Source organism: Meles meles, chromosome 7, assembly GCF_922984935.1.
Source record: "Meles meles chromosome 7, mMelMel3.1 paternal haplotype, whole genome shotgun sequence".
Classification (NCBI taxonomy): domain Eukaryota; kingdom Metazoa; phylum Chordata; class Mammalia; order Carnivora; family Mustelidae; genus Meles; species Meles meles.
Window position 1 is genome coordinate 134061121 of NC_060072.1, and position 22189 is coordinate 134083309.

At 39.6% G+C, this 22189-nt stretch overlaps 1 protein-coding gene across 1 annotated transcript in view; it reads right to left on the bottom strand.

The window, feature by feature from the left end:
- Positions 1-22189, bottom strand: part of ARHGAP21 (Rho GTPase activating protein 21) — a 133656-nt gene that overhangs the window by 25847 nt on the left and 85620 nt on the right. Inside the window, 3 exon segments of the mRNA XM_046011023.1 lie at positions 10523-12419; positions 13783-13812; positions 20822-20876. Coding sequence (XP_045866979.1) covers positions 10523-12419; positions 13783-13812; positions 20822-20876 — 1982 coding nt within the window.

Below are 22189 nucleotides of genomic sequence, written 5' to 3' on the forward strand. Positions count from 1 at the left end.
TGCTTCCCGCACCCCCACCCCCTCTGCCTGCCTCTCTGTCTACTTGTGATCTCTCTCTGTGACAAATAAATAAATAAAATCTTAAAAAAAGATTATAATATTATTTAAAACTGTCATTATGATGTAAATTACCACAAATGAATCAACTTTTTCAAATGATACATGTGGATGAAGTAAGTTGGGTCCTCTAGGGTCTGTTTGGGACACCAATCCGTTATGATTTCAGATGCACGGTTATGAATGGGAAAATATGTATTCTTTAGAAATTACAAGGCACATGTAGTACTGAGAGCATGAACAGAACGAGAGGAAACATTCCCGACAGTGGTAGGCAATACATGTGTCAAAGAGTGCCTAGGAAATGCCGTGGGAGAAATCTTTCGAGACAATTTTAGGCCTTGCAAAGTAATTTAAAACATTTCTACATTTATTTATTTATTAAAATTAAATATCACGGAGTGAAATTCACAATGTTCATGGATGAACTATTAAACGAAACTTCAAAGGCAATTTTTTCTTGTGACTCTGGACTTCCTAGAGGTATGCATTCAATCTCTTTTGACTTGCTATATTTTGGAGGAAGTTTCTGTATTACACTGGGTTGGAATAATGTCCGCTCTAAGCATATGCATGCAAAAAGGGCTGGGACAGACACCTACCTGCTCCATGGAGCAAGGGTGAATGGAGAGGCCTGGGGGGGGCGCCTAGCACCCTGTGCTCACACACTTTAGTCCTGTTGCACTCTTTAGAATATATATATGTATTACTACGTTAAAGAGAGACGAGGAAAAGCTAGCTATACTTCTAAAATACAAAGAATTACATTACCTTTCATTTATGAATTGTATTTTAATAAATCCAGTTCTTCATTTGTTGTAAAAATGTGAGAACTTTCCATTGTTTTATTTTATTTTTTAAAGATTCTATTTATTTATTTATTTGACAGAGAGGGAGATCACAATCAGGCAGACAGGCGGGGGTGGAGGGGGGATCAGGCTCCCTGCTCAGCCGGGAGCCTGATGCAGGGCTCCATCCCAGGACCCTGAGATCATGACCTGAGCCAATGGCAGAGGCTTAACCCACTGAGCCATCCAGGCACCCTCCATTATTTTAAAAATACCATTGTTGTTGTGATGATTAACTGGAATTTTAAAGCCCTAATTTTAACCTATGCTTTCATGATCACCAATGCATAGATTATGTGCCAATAAGAACGATTCAGGCTTATTTGATTTTTCCACTGTAAGAAAATGTGCACTATTTAGTTGTCCAAAGAGAAAACCAGGGGCCGTCAGATTTTCGACAAATTTCTATATTTTTAATCATCAAACTTAAATATTCTGTCAGACGAAAACAACTGATCATCTTTGAGGCACGTCACACACTACATTAAGATGTTAAGTAGTGGACACAGAACACAGTTATGAACTATCAAGGCTGTAGACTTGCTATTGTCAAGTGGCATAATCCCTCTTGAACTACATAATCAAAGGACTGACTGAACATCTGAGGCCTTAATTTACCTTATCCACTAAGAGCCCCATAGCTCTTCACAATAAAGAAAAGGTGGAGAGGACACTGAAATTGTTATATATTCAAATTCGAAGTGATCACTCTTCCTTTATCTGTAAAAAAGACAGACCTAAATGCCCCAAATCTTTATTTCACTTTTGGAAAATACTGTCTTCCAAAAATAGATAAAGAATGAATTCTCACAGAAAATATATACTCCAAGTTTCAATTTGGATTTTTTCCAAAGGGAGACTACTACAAATTATTATGTTTAAGCTGATGATTCATATCTGAATAAAAAAAATTTCACTGTTATCTCTTTTAATCAAAATTCTAGAAGAACATCTATAAGATTTCACAAATTAGGAAAAATATAGGGGCATCTGGGTGACATAGTCAGTTAAGCATCCGACTCTTGGTTTTGGCTCAGATAATGATCTCAGGGTCCTGGGATCGAGCCCTTCATTGGACTCTGCTCAGCATGAAGTCTGCTTGGAATTCTCTCTCCCTTGTCCTCTATCCTTCCCCCCGCACTCTCTCTTTCTCTCAAATAAATAAGGACATCTTTAAAAAAATATATATATATAGACAGGTACAGAATCAGTTAAGCATACTGTAAAACTTTATGTGTAACTCTTAGAATTACTTTTCAAACAACAAAGGAAAAAAAGGAAGCCCTAATACATATTGAGAGCTCGTACGAATAGGAACAACTAAAATCGTAACAGAAGAAGAGCAGAGCACGTGAAAAGACAAATCATGGAAGAAATGCAAAAGCCTAATAAAAATGTGAAAAAAGGGGTGCCTGGGTGGCTCAGTGGTTAAAGCCTCTGCCTTCAGCTCAGGTCATGATCTCAGGGTCCTGAGATCGAGACCCGCATCGGGCTCTCTGCTTGGCAGGGAGCCTGCTTCCTCCTCTCTCTCTCTGCCTGCCTCTCTGCCTACTTGTGATCTTTGTCTGTCAAACAAATAAATAAAGTCTTTAAAAAAAATGTGAAAAAAACCTCAAGAAAACCTGACTACTAATGAAATAACAAAGTGAAACCAAGTAAAACTGGACAGCTGCTTTTCATCTCATAACCTGGCAGATACTTTCATCTCATGATGTTCCTATCCTGGTTGTTCCTCTCCATCTTCTGCAAGATGACTGCAGAGCATGGATGCTGCTAGCTGCCCATCTCTATCTTTGGGGTTCAGCGAGGCTAGCAGAGTGCTCGCCTTTCTGTGGATGTGCCAGGCCTGACCCCGCATGAGGCCCTCGTTCACTCAGTCTACAGTGACCGGCCAAGGGCGAAGAAGTTGATCCAGTCAGGACCGGCCATAGTCTCTCCATCGGATTTGATATATGTATGGATACTGAAAAAAGTACAGTCTTTTTCTTCCCTCCCTTGGGGAACAAGAGCTATAAAAATCAGTAAACTGAGCTGCCAGAGGCCATCTTTTCTACCATGTGGAGAAAAAGTATCTGAGAATGAAGAAATCAAAACTGAGAAAAAGATACCCAATCTTGATGCCAAATCACTTGAGTTTTCAGATCCAGCCATGCAGAGAACTAGGTCTACCCCAAAACTTTTTCACTGGGAGCTGACATTCCTTTTTGGCATGAGCTAATATGAAAAAAACTCTCTATCGTTTGTCACCAAGAGAATTCCAACCAACACAAACATAGAACACAGAGTGTTTCCAGTTCCCCTTCACAAACAAGCATGACTCCTCATGAGACCTACTGTCCAGAGCTGCGCGTTAGAACAGAGCACAATGGGCCTCTTCTAAAATGAGCTGGGTTACGGGGAGTTTTTCTCACCGTTCAAATAATTACACAAAGAAAGCATGACATCAACATAGTTTGTATTTTAAAATTATAGTTGAGAATCATTTTATAAGACTCAGTGAAATTACTGGAATTTGGGGCATAGACTATGGCTAAACAGTCCATTCCTGGAAGTACCTTTGCTTTTCATTTCACCTCTGCCAGGAAGAGGTAACCCTACCCCTCCCCGAATTGTACTACCATTTAAGGAATGTTAACAGCATAATATTCAAACACGATTCAGAATAAACTATATGTTGCAAGGGGAGGAGTAAATCTATATAATTGGAAGAAATGGTGACTAATGTAAAAATGTGTATGGAGGGGTGCCTGTGTGTCTCAGTCAGGTGAGTGTTCGACTCTTGATCTCAGCTCAGGTCTTGATCTCAGGGTCGTGAGTTCAAACCCCGCATAGGGCATATTTCCAAAACAGCATTAGTGTGCGTGTATAAGTTTTACTAAAAGTATGGATTGAACAAACTGCTTCTGTTCCAAGTCCACAAGAAGGGACACTGACTACAAATGACCTAGAAAGTCAATCTATACCTCAAGCAAAATATGTATTTAAAAACTTTTGAGATTTTTCCTTGTCCTTAAGGAAAAGGAGAAGAAAATAATGCTAATGGATTCTTTTTCTTACAAAGAAATCCAAATGGGAAAACTGTCTTTTCTTCTTACTGGCCTTCTGAGATATTTACACTCAGTGTAAATCAAAGGGGAGGGACAACAGTTACGTCAGGCTGAATTCTCCTTCCAGTGGGTAAGCATGAGCTCTTTCTTATGTACTAACAAGTAACAACTCATTACTCTTTGGAGATACTGCAGATTTTGTTGTTGTTGTTGTTTTGTTTTAATCTAACGTAACCACAATGAAATAAAGTCATTCTAAAAAGTTGAACTCCCTAGGAAAATTTTACTTTACCCTATTAATAGCAATACCAGTTACTCAACATCGGGTGGGAACGTTTTGGGGTTGATAAAGATGATGCGCTCAAGAAACTCCACACACCCTAAATTTAAGAGGTCTGGTTAGAAAGAATGCTTAAAAATAAGCCAATAATACATTAACATGAGGTTCTCATCTCTGATCATCAAGCGACAGATCTCTACTTACTGAAACTCTTAATTAGTTACAAACCGAGCTCTGGAAACAATAGGTCCTATTAAATTTTATATCAACTGGTAAAGAGTACCATCACCTGGTACACCTCATTTTTTTTTAATAATAATTCAACTCATTATCATAATAGGATTTATCATGACCAAGCATCTTTACTAATCAGCTCAGTAACATGCATTTAGGTAAACATTTGGCTTTGTGAAAGTCATTTTGAGATGTGGTTATTTTCATCACCAAAATCCAATGCTCCATCTCCCCAGGAGAGAGATGATTTTTTTTTTAAAGATCAGGAAGTGAGGAGAATTTTGATGCTCTATGCATGCTTCTGTAACTGGTTGGCAGCTGGTGCTGAGGGAAAAGGAGTGGAGCCGTAAACTGAAGATAAACCCTTGTGACAGTAGAGACCGGGAAGGGGGGAGATGAAGCGAGCGGGGGGCTGTGTGTGGCCACGTGGTCCGTGCTGGGGCTGGTTAGCGAGCGGGCAGGACAGCATGAACCATGTTTGCGCAGCAAGTGATCCACACTTAAAGAGGGCAAGTGGGAGCCTACTTTTAGATATACCACAGATAACCATCCTGTTTACTTTGCTGAATTCCTGCCGTCCCAGCGATGAGACGGGTTAAGTCAAGGTTTTAAGATTCTGTGTTGGGGGGGGCGGGCAACACCAGGTATGAACATCAACCCAGCTTGCTAGCTGACAAATGCTGGAAATAGTCATTTCAAGAAATCCGACAGTTACTTTAAAAACAGTCAATAAACACGAGGCACCAATTTTTCTTTCAAATGATTAATTTTCACACAGAAAAGAAGCAAGCTATGAGGAACAGGGAAGACTGGGCAGGGGGTCCTGTCTTGTTTGATTCTGTGAAAGCCACTCAGTTTCCCTGGATATTGAGTTCATTACCTATAAAGTCCAAAAACTGGACGAGGAATATCAGGAGGGTCAATCCTGGTCAAGAGGCCTGCAGTAATAAATCCACTAAGGGTGAAAAATGATAATTTGTGTAGTAATTTAAAATACCTGTAGGTTTTTCTAAACCAGGGATCTGTCAGGGGGCTTTTGAGGTTTGGATTTTTTTTTTATAACTGCCAGATGTAGCGGAGAGTGTAGTGACTATTAGAGCTGTTTTCAACATGAAAGAACTAGCTGAAAATCGAGAAAGTCTAACTTGAGGGAAATAATTCTGTAGTTTTCAAGAGCTAAGTTAAAAATTTTTTCCCCCTAAATAATTCAGTATATAGTATTCTACAAGGTGTGCTGTAGATAAATTGGAAATAATTCAGGGTAAAAGCTAATGCTTTTTACCTACCAAAGGAAGGTAAATGGGCATTCAAAATTATTCCATGGGGAACAGCTTTGTTAACAAACTCAGAACACATTCATTTATTTACTGAAAAGAGGCTAATTCAATTTTACGAAGTCTGAGTTAAGAATGGTGAATACTGAATGTAGAATTAGTTTCTGGGTTTAGCTTTAAAAAAGTGAAAGCCAGGATTTAAATTGTAGCACATTTTTAGGGCATTGTCCAAAGAATAGGAGATTCTGAGCTAGCAGAGAATCAACTCTGCCAGTGACCTGCTGAGAAAGCCTGAGCAAACGACTTCACTTTATAAAGTGGGTCCTTTATGGATAAGCACCTAACTCCTGACCTATACTCCGTACCCGGCTGTTAAAAGGACGGGTCCATGAAATACTTGTTAGGTTATAAAGTACTACAGAAGTTTGGGGATTTTGTTGTTGTTATTATATTTAAAAATGAACTCCACCTCATTACTCAATAGAAGTAAAAATTTAAAAAAGTTTAAGTGCCAATGGAGTCACATCTTATGGGAATGCCGGTGGATGGAAAAGGCTGTAAGATGATGAGTATAATTTTTGTCTTTATAGATCAGATGCTTTGTAGAAAGACTTAGTATGTATTAGTATAAAAGAGGGGCCGGGGACTCGGTGCACCGCCCATAATATGACCATTGGCATTAGGAGACTAGAGCTCCTGGAGGGAGAAGCTGGGTGTAAGGGGACACCCACCCACTCCCACTGCTGCTGGGTAAATTTCAGATCCTGTAATCTAGGTATATATCTCACAAGCTTTAAACCAGCTAAGTTGGTTTAAAAAGGCAGGACCAGTAAGGCTGTACAAATCTAATTCAATTTTACATAGGCTAACGCTAAGTACGTGCGTATGGGCCAACTCTGAGACGAGAACAGAGTATTAAAGATACAGCAAGAAATTTAAAAAATTAAAAAAAAATAAAAAAAATAGCAAGAAAAAGGGAAGAAAATGAATTTGAAATGAAATCTGAGTGTGGGTAATACAGCTATAGTTTCTCTATATTAATAATTATAAGAGTAGTATAAAGAAATGTAGGAAGTTCATTGTAGAATACATCTTAAATCCTCCTAGTACATATCAAATTAGTTATGAACTCATTACTCATTTTGTTTTGTGTTTACTCATAAAAGAAGTAAAAATTTATTTTCAGTACTTACTATGAAGCTTTATAAACTGCCTGTGGGGGGTAAAGAAAATACTGCCAATGAATGATATTCCTAATTTAAAAACAAATAAAATGGTTTATTTTCATTTCTTTAAATCTTTGTGAACCAAAAGAAATATCAGACATTAAATGTGTAACAAAATGTTGGAAAATTTTCTTTCTGTAAGATATACCATTTGCTCTCTATTATAAATGACTAAACAAATGAATTGGCTCCATCCTCTGGTGTTTTGGGAATAAAGCCAAGGCACTTAATTCTTCTTTTTTTCTGCATTAATCTAGAATGTTTTCAAATGATAAAAAATAATTATTAAAATTACAGAATATAAGATTCTAGAATGTGATAATACAAAAGCAAACCTACTTTCTTTCCTTTTAATTAAATGTTCCATGAGATAGCATAAAGCATATTCTCTGAAGTGTGTTTATGATATATGTTAAACAGAGATCCTCTAAATAAAAGGATTCATGGTCAAAGACTTCTGAGAAAAATTGTGTTAGAAAATACACCTGGGGGGCGCCTGGGTGGCTCAGCCAGTTAAGCATCTGCCTTTGGCTCAGGTCATGATCCCAGGGGCCTGGGATCGAGCCCTGCTTCAGGATCCCTGCTCAGCAGAGAGCCTGCTTCTCTCTTCCTCTCCCTCATCCCTGCCACTTTGCTTACTTGTGCTCTCTATCTAATAAATAAATAAAATCTTAAAAAAAAAATACACTTGGGAAATATATAGTAGCATGTTTATGATTCTAAGAGTCCCATGGTAAAGACAAACAAAACTTGTTTAGCTATTTAAATCCAGCATTTATCTATTTATTTGATCACTAATTTTTTTCCTCCTTAATCAAATGGAATTAATGTTCCTAGAAAATATATTGGCAAACATCACAGTCTCTTTTACTCCATTTCAATGTTGATGTCTTATCCCAATTTTATATATATAAAAATTATATATATATAAAATTTTATATATATTATAAAATATTTATATATAAAATATATATAAAATCTATCCCACTTATATATAATTTCATATTTTATATGTTATAATATATATTCACATATATATAATTTAAAAAATAGATTGGAAAGAGAAACACCTATGGGTCAGATAACAGTTTAAAGCTCAATAATAAAAGGATTTCAATACTGATTAAATTATGGAACTTACACTTAATGAAATCTAAACGTTCTTTTATTGACTAAAAGTTTCCTTTATTGTATGGAACTTATACTTAATGAAATCTAAAAGTTCTTTTATTTTCTTCTTTAAAAAAAGCATAAAACAATCATTAGTCCCCAGTTAATTCTATACAATATCTAGATGATGTGTGAGGTTCCACTTCTGGCAAAGTTCTATTTTCTGAGCTTAGGTTTAAGGGTATGGATATAAATATGAGTACAATTTAGGTTGAGATTCCCCACAAATGTTTACAACTTGCATATATCTTATTTACAAAAAATAGAAGTTCTACAGAACTTTCTCAAAAGCTGACTTTGATAGTGTTGCCTGACAGTCCAATAAGCTCAGTCGATTTAGAAAATTTCTCTTTGAGCAACTTGAAATGTTGCTCAAAGAGAAGCACACTATACTGTAAGATTATAGAGAACTCCTCATGAACTCATAGGATAATGGGGTGAAGACGAGTACGGCTTCAAAAGAAGGCCCTTTGTCCTACAACTCCAGGGGGCGCTCTTCACAATGCATCTAGGTACATGGTGCCCTCTGGAGCTGTGCTCTGTGAGCAGGCTGAATCAGCCGGCCAAGTGTCAGTCTCTACTGCGTATTAATTGTGTCACTTTAGGGAAGTCATTTAACCTCTCTACAGCTTAAACTGCTCATTATTTTTTTTTTTTAAAGATTTTATTTATTTATTTGACAGAGAGAGATCATAGGTAGGCAGAGAGAGTGAGAGGGAAGCAGGCTCCCCGCAGAGCAGAGAGCCGGATGCGGGACTCGATCCAGGATCCTGAGATCATGACCTGAGCCGAAGGCAGCGGCCCAAACCACTGAGCCACCCAGGCGCTCCTAAACTGCTCATTATTAAATAAAGGCAATACTAAGGACACATACGATAGCCTGATAGCGGATCGTGTGTTGGAGCTGCACAGTAACTACCCTGAGAACTCTTCTTTTGATTTTGCTATACACTTAACCATCATCTCAAAAATCACCATTGCCCATCATTTCATCATTTCAACCAGTATTTACTGGGTGCCTGCTACATGCCCGCCAGTGCTCTGGGTACTAAGGTTACAAAAGTGGGTGAAAGATCTAAAAGCCTGGCTCTCAGACAGCTTATATTCTAGCTCTGCAGAGAAACATAAAACAAAAAATATGTCCAGCGGGGGTGCCTGGGTGGCTCAGTGGGCTAAAGCCTCTGCCTTTCGCTCAGGTCATGATCCCAGGGTCCTGGGATTGAGCCCCGCATCGGGCTCTCTGCTTGGCAGGGGGCCTGCTTCCTCCTCCTCCTCCTCTCTCTCTACGCCCGCCTCTCTCCGTACTTGTGATCTCTATCTGTCAAATACATAAATAAAATATAAAAAAAAATATGTCCAGCGGAAATAAGTGATCCAAAGATAAATAAAGTGGCAGATGGGGACAGAGGATGTCAGGTGCTGTGTACGTGTGTGGGGGGGTACCTACTGCAGACAGGCTGGTGAGGAACGGCCGCTTTGATAAGGTCACACTTGAGCTCAGACCCCAACGCAGCGAGGGAGAGAGTCTTGTGACTCTCGGTGGAATGCGTCCCCGGGGCTGGGAAGTGGCAGTGCCAGGGCCTCGAGGCATGCCTGGCGTGCCCCACAAGTGCAAGGAGGCTGGGGCAGCCGAAGACGGGAGATGGGCTCGCAGAGGCAGAGTGGTGGTGGGGGGCACATACCACAGAGGGCCCCGCAGGCCACAGCGGGATTTGGGATTGTACCCTGGGTGATGGGGAAAGTAAACAGAGGGTCTGGTCAGAGCAGTGGCATGATCTGATTTCCATTTTTAAAACGCCACACTGGCCACATTGTGGAGAGTACACCTGGGTGTGTGGGAGCAGCCGCAAACCTAGGGGGACATACTAGCTCTTCTTACTGGGACACACGCTTGTAATTCAAGTCATTTTTTCCAATTCTATCCCAAGATTTACTCCAAAACAAAGAGGTCTATTCATTCAGCCCAAAGAAATAGGAAATAAGAAAGTCAAAAGCATGGTTTAAATAAAAGGCTGATTACTAATTATTAAAACCGTTCAACTTGGCTTTTGATTCAGAAGGATCATCAACTAGGTACCATTTGGTTTGCTGGGTCCCTTGGCCCCAGACAGTGGAAGTCTGTTTCATTAAAAAAAAAAAAAAAGAAAGAAAAGAAAGAAAGAAAGGTATTGAGTAGATAATGTTAAAATAAAAAAGGAAAAGTGCCACTTGACATCATTTTTGAGGGTAAAAACTTACGGCTCTAGTTTTAGCACGGTTCAGGAAACTCAGGACAATGTTTTAAAATCAGCGTAAAATTTTTGAGTCTGTTGCACTGGAAAGACCACCTTTCTGGAAAGACGTGTAACGTATCTGACACAGTAGCCACGGACTACCATGAGCTCACCTATAAACGGGATGGATGCCAAGGAATCCCCCGGTGGGCTGGTACTCGAGGCCTTCCTCTCCTCCATCCGCTTTATATGGACCTCGCGGCGGGCGTCGTTGGGCAGCCAGCAGGTGGTGTCCGACCCGGTGTCCTGGTCATTCACCGCCAGGATGTAAGACTGATGCCTTAAAGGCTGTGGCGTCTGGCGACCGGATGGAGGTTTCTCTCTGAGGATGACAGTTTCTCTATTATCTAAAGTGTCTGACTCCTGAATGTCAGCCTCTCGGAGATTTAAGTCCTGACTTCTCTGAGTGACGGATAATTCTAAATCCAAGGCGCCCGAGTTCTCAGTGGTCTGAGGGGCAGGCGGGACGGGAGCTCCAGATAGAGAGGGGGGTTTCCCGGGCTCCACCTGGTGATCAGGGGCACTTTCGGTTCTCAGCCATGTCTGCTGATTCAACAGACTGTTTTGATGCAAGTGATTTACTGGTCTTTGGTCTTTGACAGAAACAAATGAGTTCTGGCTAAATGATGGTTTTGTGACATGCGTAGAAGGCGCTTTCAGAGAATTACTTCGGACTTTGACAAGAGGTGACCTGTCTTGCGAAACACCTCGAGGCAGTGACATTCCACAAGTGGTTGGAAAGTTTCTGTTGGACTGCAGTGGTTTTAGATCTGGTGGCACTTTTTTAAACTGAGACACAGATCCCACACCCCTGCCGGGCATTCGCCTGTTATCGGAATTCACAACGCTTGCAGCCACGGTAAAATTCGAACCTCGAAAAGGCTTGTGAATTTCTTGCTGCCTGGGTCTTTCATAAATCCCTCGTCTGTCATCTTGTTCAGTAAATCCACTCCACTTGTAGGTCTGCTTTCGTTCTCCATTTGAATCGGGCATTTGACTCTCCGAATTGACGTTTTCTAAGGTTTCACCCTGTCCCTCGATATAATCCCAGGAACGAGTTCTGTGATTGCTAAAACTAACAGATGGAGAGGTCAGGGCTCCTTGAGATGCACTTCGTGGACAATACGTCACTAACACAGAGTCCTCCAGCCTCTCCTGGGACACACTGCGCTGCCGGATCTGAACGGACTGGGGCACTCGATCGTGGGAGGTGCTTCGACGTCGTACCTGCAAAGCAGTGCGGTTTGGTACCACCTGGTTATAATCTGTTGTGCTCTGAGATGCTGCTCTTAAACTATCTAGTCTTTCTTGAATTGTCCGACAACCTATGTGCAATCGTCTGTTATCAATATACTCTTTGTAAGTTTTATAGTTTTTCCAGTCTATGTGCTGATGGGAATTCGGAGAATAGTGATTAACAGACACGGAAGGCGAATCCACAGCCTGAGGTCTACTGCTGGAGATTCCCTCCGAATGTCCACTGTAATTGCCAGATTTAAGTAAAATTCCCGAAGGTTCCAATGATCTGGAGCCTGCAGTCTGATGAAGGAGATGGGCGGTGGGAATCGATGACGACGGGGATGTGGTTCTGGACACTGTTTTTAACGAGGTCTGCTCGTTCATGCCATACCTCACCTCTTCGGTTCGATGTGCAGGAACTGTATGGTTGTTTCTATTAGTTAACAAATCTACAACCTTCTCAGAAGGTACAATGACAGTCCTTACACTTTCATTGCAAACACACACTGCTGTGTTCGACTTTGCAACATCTGTGGGAGACGGAGGCACTTGTATTTCCATTCTGTAGGCCCTGCCGGGTTGTGTCAGGACTGGGGTACTGGTTTGCTGTTTGCTCGATGATGAATCTGGAGGAGATACTTCAGCTGGCTGTGCCATGGCTGACGGGGCAGATGGCAGCCAAGGATAGCAGATCGGCGGAGGTTCGGGGATATTGCGGGCATTGCCACTGTAGGCTTCATTGCCTTTCAGGTAGGCATCTTGAGAATATGCCTACGTGCAAAGGAGAAAAAGTGTCATTTAAGATTCACAAGAAGAACAACAATTTCCATTCTTGCAATGGACCGTTTGGTTCACAGTGCCGTACCTTATTCCTAAGTGGCATTCGCTAAAGCAAGCATGCAAACACAACGTAAGGATGCGCCACACATTCAGAAAAGGGCTAGCCTTTCAGAAATCAAACTGCAGAATTTGCAACGATATTAATTACAACTGCCTGTTTTCTCAAAAGACGGAGACACACCAGATTTCCCCCCAGCCAATTAGAGATAGCCTTGGCTTCTAAAATCTTCCCCACTCAGATTTTATGATCTTCCAGCATTTGACAGGTTAAATGGCTGCCTGATAAATCTCAGCAAAAGAACATTTTGATCTTTTGCCAGAGTGAGGGTGAAGATATTAAAAATCTTGAGCAAATACATTTTTACTGTAAGCACAGTTAAATGTGACATACTGAGCAGTGTCTTGTCAATGAATGATTACCTAGTCCTTAAAAATAAGCCATCTTGATAAATTAAGTCCTAAGCCATATTTGAATATCTAAAATATTCAAATATTTTAAATATTTGAATATTTAAAAATAAGAGAAAACATGCATGTTTAAATTGAGCATGAAAAGTAAAGGCACGAAAATATGAAAAAAAGTAATTCATCTTTCTGTATATAATTTTTATTTTTTATTTTAAGCTAATGCAAAATTATAGTGCACACATTTATTTGGTCTCTTTTACTTGCTGGGAGGAGGCATTTCTCTGTTACTAACAGGCAGGCATGCAGCTCAAATTCTGTTCTATCCATTATTTATGAAACTATCTAGCAACGTATTTCAAAACTTCAAAATAACTGAAATTAAAGACAGACACGCAATAAAACCGAACTAATTGATAGTAACTGAGGACTAGGTCGGCATCTGAGACACTGAGGTGTGGTATCATGTTACATATCCTCCCCTAATCAAAACAAGCTTAATTCACATCCATCATCATATCCTGTCTTAGCGTTAGACATCTAAGCTTGCAAAGCTCAACTGCAGCCACACACACAACAGCAAAGTCCCAGGGAAAGAGAGAGGGTGAGATACTTAAAAAAAAAAACAAACAATCCACATATAGGTAGATGTTATTATGTTTTAACACCAGTTATGCAGAGGATTCAAAAGAAACCAAACATAAAAACAACAAAATAAAGAAAATCAGATATCACAAACACAGTCCACAAATTAGTAAGATTAACATCACACTATGGAGGGTTTCTCTAAGCAAACTGACAGTTTTAATAGGTTGGCTTATTACAAATCTCTATAGAGCATAACTTAAAAAAAAAAAAAGCAAGGAAATGGCTTCTGTGCATTTCTTACCAGAGCTGTGACATCCTTTGTAAACTGTAGCTAGCAGAAAATAGGAAAACATAGTAGAAGCTGCTTACTGATATAAAGACAGAATCATGTTGTCATATTGATGCTGGGAACAGCAAGCTAAAAATACATCTATACTGATTACTCTGGAAGGTACCAAGAGAAGTAAAGGGCAGTGAAGCATAAAGGATAACTTCAGTATCCTTCTGAGCATCTTTTTCTCGGGTTCTTATTTGGGCTGTCTACCATTTCTGAAAGCAAAATATGTGTGGTGACAGGCTTTCCTAACGGCTACTTCCTTCCCTCGGCACTGCTGTGTGATGAGGCGCCCCGAAGCTTCCCTTCCATGAGAGCAACATTGATGTCTCTCATCTCCCCTGAGCTTCCTCCAGCTCCGCTTCCAGATGACGAAACGAGTGCTCTATCATGCATTTAAAAGAGTACAACCTCCTCCTCCCCCTGTAAATCGGAGCACCGCCACAAGCTGTCAGCTGACTGCAGCTGTCTGGACACGATGACTGGGAGAGAAAGGATGGCTGTTGCGTTAAGTACGTTTCACTCAAAAATTAAGATCTTTTCCTGTACCTTCTGTCCTGTGTTCCTGGCTGAAGAAAATGATGACTGGGTGGACACAAAAATACTACGTCCAGAGGAATTCTTTAAAACTGATACTGAGGGGGCGCCTGGGTGGCTCAGTGGGTTAAGCCGCTGCCTTCAGCTCAGGTCATGATCTCGGGGTCCTGGGATCGAGTCCCGCATCGGGCTCTCTGCTCGGCGGAGAGCCTGCTTCCCTTCCTCTCTCTCTGCCTGCCTCTCTTGTGATTTCTCTCTGTCAAATAAATAAATCTTTTAAAAAAAAAAAAAAAACAAAAAAAAAAAAACCAAAAACTGATACTGAGTATTAGAGAACGTGAGCCAGGATGCGTGGAAAAGCTGAATGAGTAGACGCGAGAAAGCACGCATGCCGTGATGTCTTTAAGGCACGGATATAGTCAAAATATCCATTTTGGGTTATATGCCACTGACATAACATGACTATCTTTTTGATACTGATTACATTCGCACCAAGACTTTTCCATGCCAGGAAGATTGTGTCTGGATGAGTGAACACTCTGGGACAGTATTTCCCACAGTGTGTTTGTGCAATTTTATTACGCATCACTCGGAAGGGAAGAGGAGGAGGAGGAGAGCGCTCTCTCTGCTCCATGATGTAGCCAAGGACTGACTGGCAGGCTTCCCGACTCCTCAAAACCTCTCCTGCATTCGTGAACGTTGTAAGACTCAAAGGGAAATGACAAGCTTATTCGGCCACAGAACCCATTTTTTTCGAAGGGGTTTTCATATAACTAGAAATTTCTGCTGGGAAGTACTGTTTTAGAACTAATAATTTAGAGCTACTGCCTTTATTCAAATGTGGGGATAAGGAAGGTATATGACAGAACAACGAAAAACCTGAAAAGATATCTGGCATACTTTGAACATCTCTAAGATTCCTATATAACAGCTCTAAATACTAAATAGCCTATGTTCGTAGGTCCTCATTTCTGATTATTCATTTCTGAGTAAAGTTAGGCCAAGTGGGTCCTCACATACACACACAGGGACCATGCATTAACCGCAGACTAACTAAATAGAATATTCTACGCGGACAGTATTCTGTCTAACGTAAGCAGATATAATTGAGATGAATAAAACATGAATTCATTTAAGAGCATGACTGAATTTCCTTATTCTCACAGTTCATGAACAGTTAACAACAGCCTGTTTATCTGTTTAAAAGTTCCTCATTCTTGGGGCACCTGGGTCGCACAGTCAGTTGGGGGGCGCACCCTTGGTTTTGGCTGGGGTCGTGAGATCGAGCCCTCAGTTGCACTCAGCGCAGCGTCTGCTTAAGAATCTCTCTCCCTCTGTCTACCCATGCCCCTGCTCTCTCTCTCTCTCTCTCTCTCTCTCTTTAAAAAGAAAAAAAAGTCTTAAAAAATTAGTCTAACTCTTGATTTCGACTCAGGTCATAATCTCAGAGCTGTGAGATGGAGTCCTGGGTGGGCTGGGCATGGACCTGCTTAAAATTCTCTCCCTCTGGCGGCGCCTGGGTGGCTCAGTGGGTTAAAGCCTCTGCCTTTGGTTCAGGTCATGATCTCAGGGTCCTGGGATCGAGTCCCTCAGCGGGCTCTCTGCTCAGCAGGGAGCCTGCTTTCTCACCTCTCTCTCTGCCTGCCTCTCTGCCTACTTGTGATCTCTGTCTGTCAAATGAATAAATAAAATCTTAAAAAAAAAAAATTCTCTCCCTCTGCCCCCGGCCTGGCTTACTCCTTTCTCTCTGTCTCAAAAGCAAAAAAAGAATTCTGCACTTGCAGTTAAAATTGTAAAGAGCATTTTAAATAAAATTTAGTATGAACGGTCTGGATCTTGATTGTATGTATAGTTATCTAACAGTAACTTAGTCCCAAAATAATCTTCGAGCTCAATTTTAGTAGAGTTGCATCAAAATCACTATTATTACACCTGTTACTATTATAATACTATTATCATTGCATAATTATTGTCAAATAAATGGTAAAAACAAACAAAAACCCCCACAAAAAAAAAAACCCTGCAGAGTCACTAATTTGGTAAGATTGAAATTCCTCCCTACCATTTCACCTTCAACAGGCTGACCTATTAATTTAATACCATTTTTACTTACGATAAAATAAAAAAAATAATGACATATCTGTCTAATAAAATACATGCCAAACATGCCACCGTGGGGTGTGGGAAAAGGGGAGAGTGTGCCTGCTATATAGCTTTCTAAATTAGTTGTAACTTTTCTATCAAGCACATAACTTTCTTTCTTTCCTTTTTTTTTTTTTAAAAGATTTATTTATTTATTTATTTGACAGACAGAGATCACAAGTAGGCAGAGAGGCAGGCAGAGAGAGAGGAGAAAGCAGGCTCCCCACCGAGCAGAGAGCCCAATGCGGGGCTCGATCCCAGGACTCTGGGATCATGACCTGAGTCGAAGGCAGAGGCTTTAACCCACTGAGCCACCCAGATGCCCCAAGCACATAACTTTCTTATAATTATTTAAAATCTGACTTTGAAAATAAACAAAGCAAACACAAACTTGCAAAATATGAAAGAACCCTCTAGAATTCCTACTCTTGCTTCCCTACTCGAGGCAGGACCGCCTTCATGCACACTTGACAAATGGTTACCTAATTTTAAATACAATATATATTGATTATGGAACTTATGTTATATATATATATATATATGATATATATATATATACAGACATAATAATTATTTTGAAAGTAATTCTAGTAAATCTGAAGAAAAACTTTAATTAAATTCCGTTTTCCAATTTATATGACATATTTACAGAGTGGCAGAGCACTGCCCTGAGAGTCCAGAGATGACTTAGAACAAGAACTGTGCTAAGCCACTTAACTCCTCACCTGTACCCGAAGGCAGAAAGGACTATGGTCCAGCTGAAAGTCACAGGCTTTAGTCTCAGACCTGCCTCAGGTCACGTCTTGGTGCCACTGCTTTCTTTCCTGTCATCCTAGAAAAGCTGTTTAGCCTTGCTGTGTCTGACACAGAACAGCACAAAGTAGACTCAGGGTGCCCCCGCCAAACACTAGACACACCCAAGAATCTCTACAGCTATCAGAGCCGATTGGCTGAAAACTCAGCTTTGAGTCCATTGAACCAGTTGCTTAACAATAGTGTTATGATGGATTCACTGAAAAGAACGGCCAGCTCTCGTTCTACCGTGAGCCCATTCGAGGAAGGGTTTTCTTTACTCAGCATCACTCTTTCGGTGGCTTTTTTTTTTTTTTTTTTAGGATTTTATTTATTTATTTCAGGGAGAGAGAGAGAGAGGGAATGGGGGTGGGGGGAAGGGAAAGAGGGAGAAGCAGACTCCCTGCTGGATCCCAAGACCCTGGGATCATGACCTGAGCTGAAGGCAGATGCTTAACCCCCTGAGCCACCCGCGCGCCCCAAGGTGGTGGTTATTTCATTCATGCACAGCCAACATTTGAAAGGGTGAGGAAACGATTCTGTTTCTTTGAAAATAGGACTGAAAGTGTTTTTTATTTTGTAGTAATACCTTAAAAACATGAAACTGTCTAAGATATCAGAGTCTAAAATATTGTTGTAAAGCAGAAAAATGACTAAAAATGAACACAATACTTCTCACACTGTTAATCTAGAAAATATAGGTTGATTTAGCAAATGAGGCTGCCAAAAACAGGAGCACTATTACCAGCACTAGTGTGGTACCAGAATGAATTATTCTTAATTTTACTTCATCTTTTTCAATATTATATCACAATCATCTGTAAGTAGAAATTTATTATTATATACTTATCCTTACACTGTAAACCAAATTAAATTCTCCACGCCGCCTCTCAAAGACGAGCTGAGCACCTCGAGAACTGTCTGGTGCACATTCCATTTCAGGGAAAGAAAAGTCCTGGACACACGGTCCTGCCATTGCCCAGACTGACATATACAAACTACGAGAAGCCTCCGCTTGAGTAAGCCACGTTCACAACGGCTGGAAAAATGTTTGTGTTTACTTTTTCTTTACGATGAATATTCAACCTCACAATACATGTCTTTAAAAGCGTTTCCTATGGGTAAGAGACCAACATAAGTACTGAAGGCCCTTATAGAACATCTTAACCCTAGAATCTGTTAGAGGGAAGAATTTCTGCATGTGGTTTTTGAAATCCCAGATTCTCTTTGTGCTTTGCAATAGCCTTAAAAAAATGACCCTCATAGATGTCCCAGCTAAAACCACTGATGCCGAAAAGAAGTTGCCGAGTCCTAATGTCCTTTAGGAACGATGCGTAGTAGGCATTAATTACATACACTCCTTTGATTGTCTTATGAATTACAGTGTGTTCAAATATAAATGAAGGCTGGGGTTAAAAGCGAGGTTTTCTTGCATCATTGAGAGCATATGCTTGTAATCCCTTAAGATTTAAAATAATTCAAAAAGCATGTTTGAACAATAAATGTTGTCACAATTTTACTAGACCCCTTTACTAATGAACTCAGAAGACGTGTGTTTGTGCCACTCAAGTGAGCCAATTTTTCCTGTGTTTGCAACACTTTGTATTTTGCCTTTGTTTGAAATAAATATATCTTAACTAAAACATAACACGACGGACGAATTGACCTTCTCTCCCACTGATCACGAGATTAGACAATGCTTCCTTCCAGGGCCGCTGCTCTTCATCGACCACACAGCGGGCTGCGATGGCAGTTCTGGGCTTGATTCCTGCCCTGGGAGCTCAGGACAGTGCCAGCCACGCTGTGAAAACAGCATCCCACCAGTGCCTTCACCTCGGTAAGGCAAGAGTCCAGTGAAGATGAGCAAACAGTCCTGTTTTGGAAGCGCATTCTGCCTTTGAGTTATTGGATTGCCAATGAGGATTCAAGGTAAAGCCTCCCCACACCTGTGCCTCCTCTCCTAGTCCTTTGTGTAGGAGGAACACCAGAGTCGATTCCCTTATCTATTTCTAATTTGGTGACTCCCGCTGCCTTCAGTGGTTATGTCTGTGGCTCTCTATTCTGCTGAATTACCAGGGCAGGTACTCTACAACTAGCTCTCTATGCCCAGGAAAACACGCCCCAGACAGTTGCACCTTCTCGAGACTCCCCAATGCCATAATTTATTAGCCCTAAAATCAGCCCTCCCCGGATAGTCCATTAGCCCTAAAAAGCCATTCCTAAATAAAATCCACATGCTTTGAAAACACAAAGCAGATCTCCATGGATTTCAGTTAATTATATTTTACATCAATACACGGAACCATCAGGATCAGATTTCATGATATTTCTGTGAAAAAAATGTTTGCAGAAGATTACTTAGAACTTATGTTCAACTAAAGTCAAACTAAGGGCTTACAAAAGAAAAACATGACTACCATTTCCATTCCCACCACAAAGATTCCTTGAGTTCCCTGTTGCACTTGAATTTAAAAAAAATTATTTGCTAAAAAGAATTTAAAAAGCCACAATTTTCAGTGGCCACTGCCATTTCTTAGATCGAGTGGCCAGCTTTCCTGTGCTATTTCAAAGGTTTTGCTCATGCTGTTTTATTCTACTGAACTACAAAGTCAATTGAGGAAAAGTATTATTTTCTTGAATGGAATTTATGTATGTTACTTTCTTTTTACCTTCAGCAATATTTAAGTTCAACAAAGGAGTCAAGAATTCTATTCATTTTCTTTTTAAAAATGAGGAAAGAACTTAGGCTAAAAGCGAAAATCTTCAGTATAGTTTCATTTCCTCTTGAAGACCTTGACACACTGCTCCCTTACGGTACCAGACTCGTTCACTGTGAACCTTCCTTCTACCAGAACGAACTGATACTGTTCCAAAACTGCTTGGTGGGTTAATTTACAAACAGTCATACACACTGAAAAATTAAGAAATAGCTTTCATAAAATTTCTATTCTCATAAGGAAAAAAAGAGATTCTAATTCCTGGGGATCTACACTTGTACCCTGAGCTTTGGCTTCTGCTCAAAGGACTACCTAGGATGCGACATCGGGGCAAACTCATTAGGAATCTCATTCCAAATGGCAACAACAGAAGCTCACTGTCAAACCCGTAAGACATTCTTATGTCACTTAATTGTAAAAACTGTCAATAGTTCTTTGTTCATTTGTCTTTTGGTAAAATGTCGAGAATCCCAGACTCTGCTAAATGAACCGGAGGGTTTTTTTTTCCCCCCAGAATCTTATATTCAGTACCCCTCCATCTTTATTTATTTATTTTTTAAATATTTTATTTATTTATTTGACAGAGAGAGAGGTCACAAGTAGGCAGAGAGGCAGGCAGAGAGAGAGGGAGAAACAGGCTCCCCACTGAGCAGAGAGCCCGATGTGGGGCTCCATCCCAGGACCCTGAGATCATGACCTGAGCCGAAGGCAGAGGCTTAAACCACTGAGCCACCCAGGCGCCCCCCCTCCATCTTTAAAGGATCTTTATTAACATTTGAGACTATAGAACAACGCATATTTGAGTAAATAAAACTTACCACTTGGAGAATGTCTTCATCTTTTGGCATAACACTAAGTTCTAATGTTGTATCACTGAAATTGAACATAAAAATTATTTTAGGGGAGGTGAAAGTGTACCAAAAAGACATAAAAAAAGATGGTTAGCTCAGAAGGATTTTTTAAACTTGCTTATGAGTTTAATTTTTTTTAGCCTTTATTTTTCAAGCCCAAATCATTAAAATAAAAAGAAGTCACTTTCATATATAAAGCTAATTATGAATGAAAAGAACACATCCTGACATAAGTTTGAACTATTCTGAGTAGACAAGTCTTCTTTATAACATGTTTCTAATTTAGGAACATGAAGTATATTACTTATACTCCTGGAATAAAACTCCTCAGTATATATTTATTTACTATTTTAATTCAAGTCACAGAAAAAGCTGTAAATTTTTACCACATATTTTCACTGTTTATAAAGTTAAAAATACATTCACATGGAAATAACAAAAGAACTCTCAAATTTAACATTTTAAGTAATATTAAATATCTAAATTTTGAAATAGTCCTTCTTGGCCTCAGAAGTGAAGGAAACTGGAGTTCACCACCCAAATTAGCAAAATGACTCATTTAAAAAAACTGTACAGCATCTCAACTATTTGATTTCTTCTCTGACTTAAATTTAGAGCCTTTACAGAAACAGCTTAAATTCTCACTTTCTTTTGGTACTATAAACTGTCCAGTTAAAAATGACAGAGAAGTTTCTCAAGGTTTAAAAAAGTACAAAGGGGTAAATTATACCAGTCTTGATCTGGAATTACATTTGGAAAACACAAGGATAGTGCACTATCCCCGTGAAATGAGTCAGTATTTAACTCTAACAATTAGCTTTTATTTCCCCCAATACAATCAAGAGATTAAGAAACAACCAAACAACAAAAAAGGAAACAAAACCTAATAATTTTACTGGTGTCACTTTTTGTTAGATTTGAACCCTTATCAGGTTCATAAATGCTCAAAATAGTAAACCGTAAGAACCACAGTTTCAAATAAATAATAATAAATATATAATAAATAATAATGAATATATAATAAAAAATAATAAATAATTAAATATGTAGATACTTGTATTTCAAGTACCTACATATTTAATTATTTCGAATATTTCAGTATTTGGAGTTGGTAGAAAATACATACTGATGTTTAGATAAATTCTTCTGCAAGGATACATTTTACATTAATACCCTGCAGAATCTCAACAGCTTTATGCTGTGTTATCCATTTGCTACCAACTGTAGACAAAAGGAACACAATTTTTTAAAAGAAAATAAGACGGTGAAAAAATAGTGTTTTTCTATTTTTCCAATTACTTCATCAGCTGAAAAAATCAAGACTGTCATTCCAAA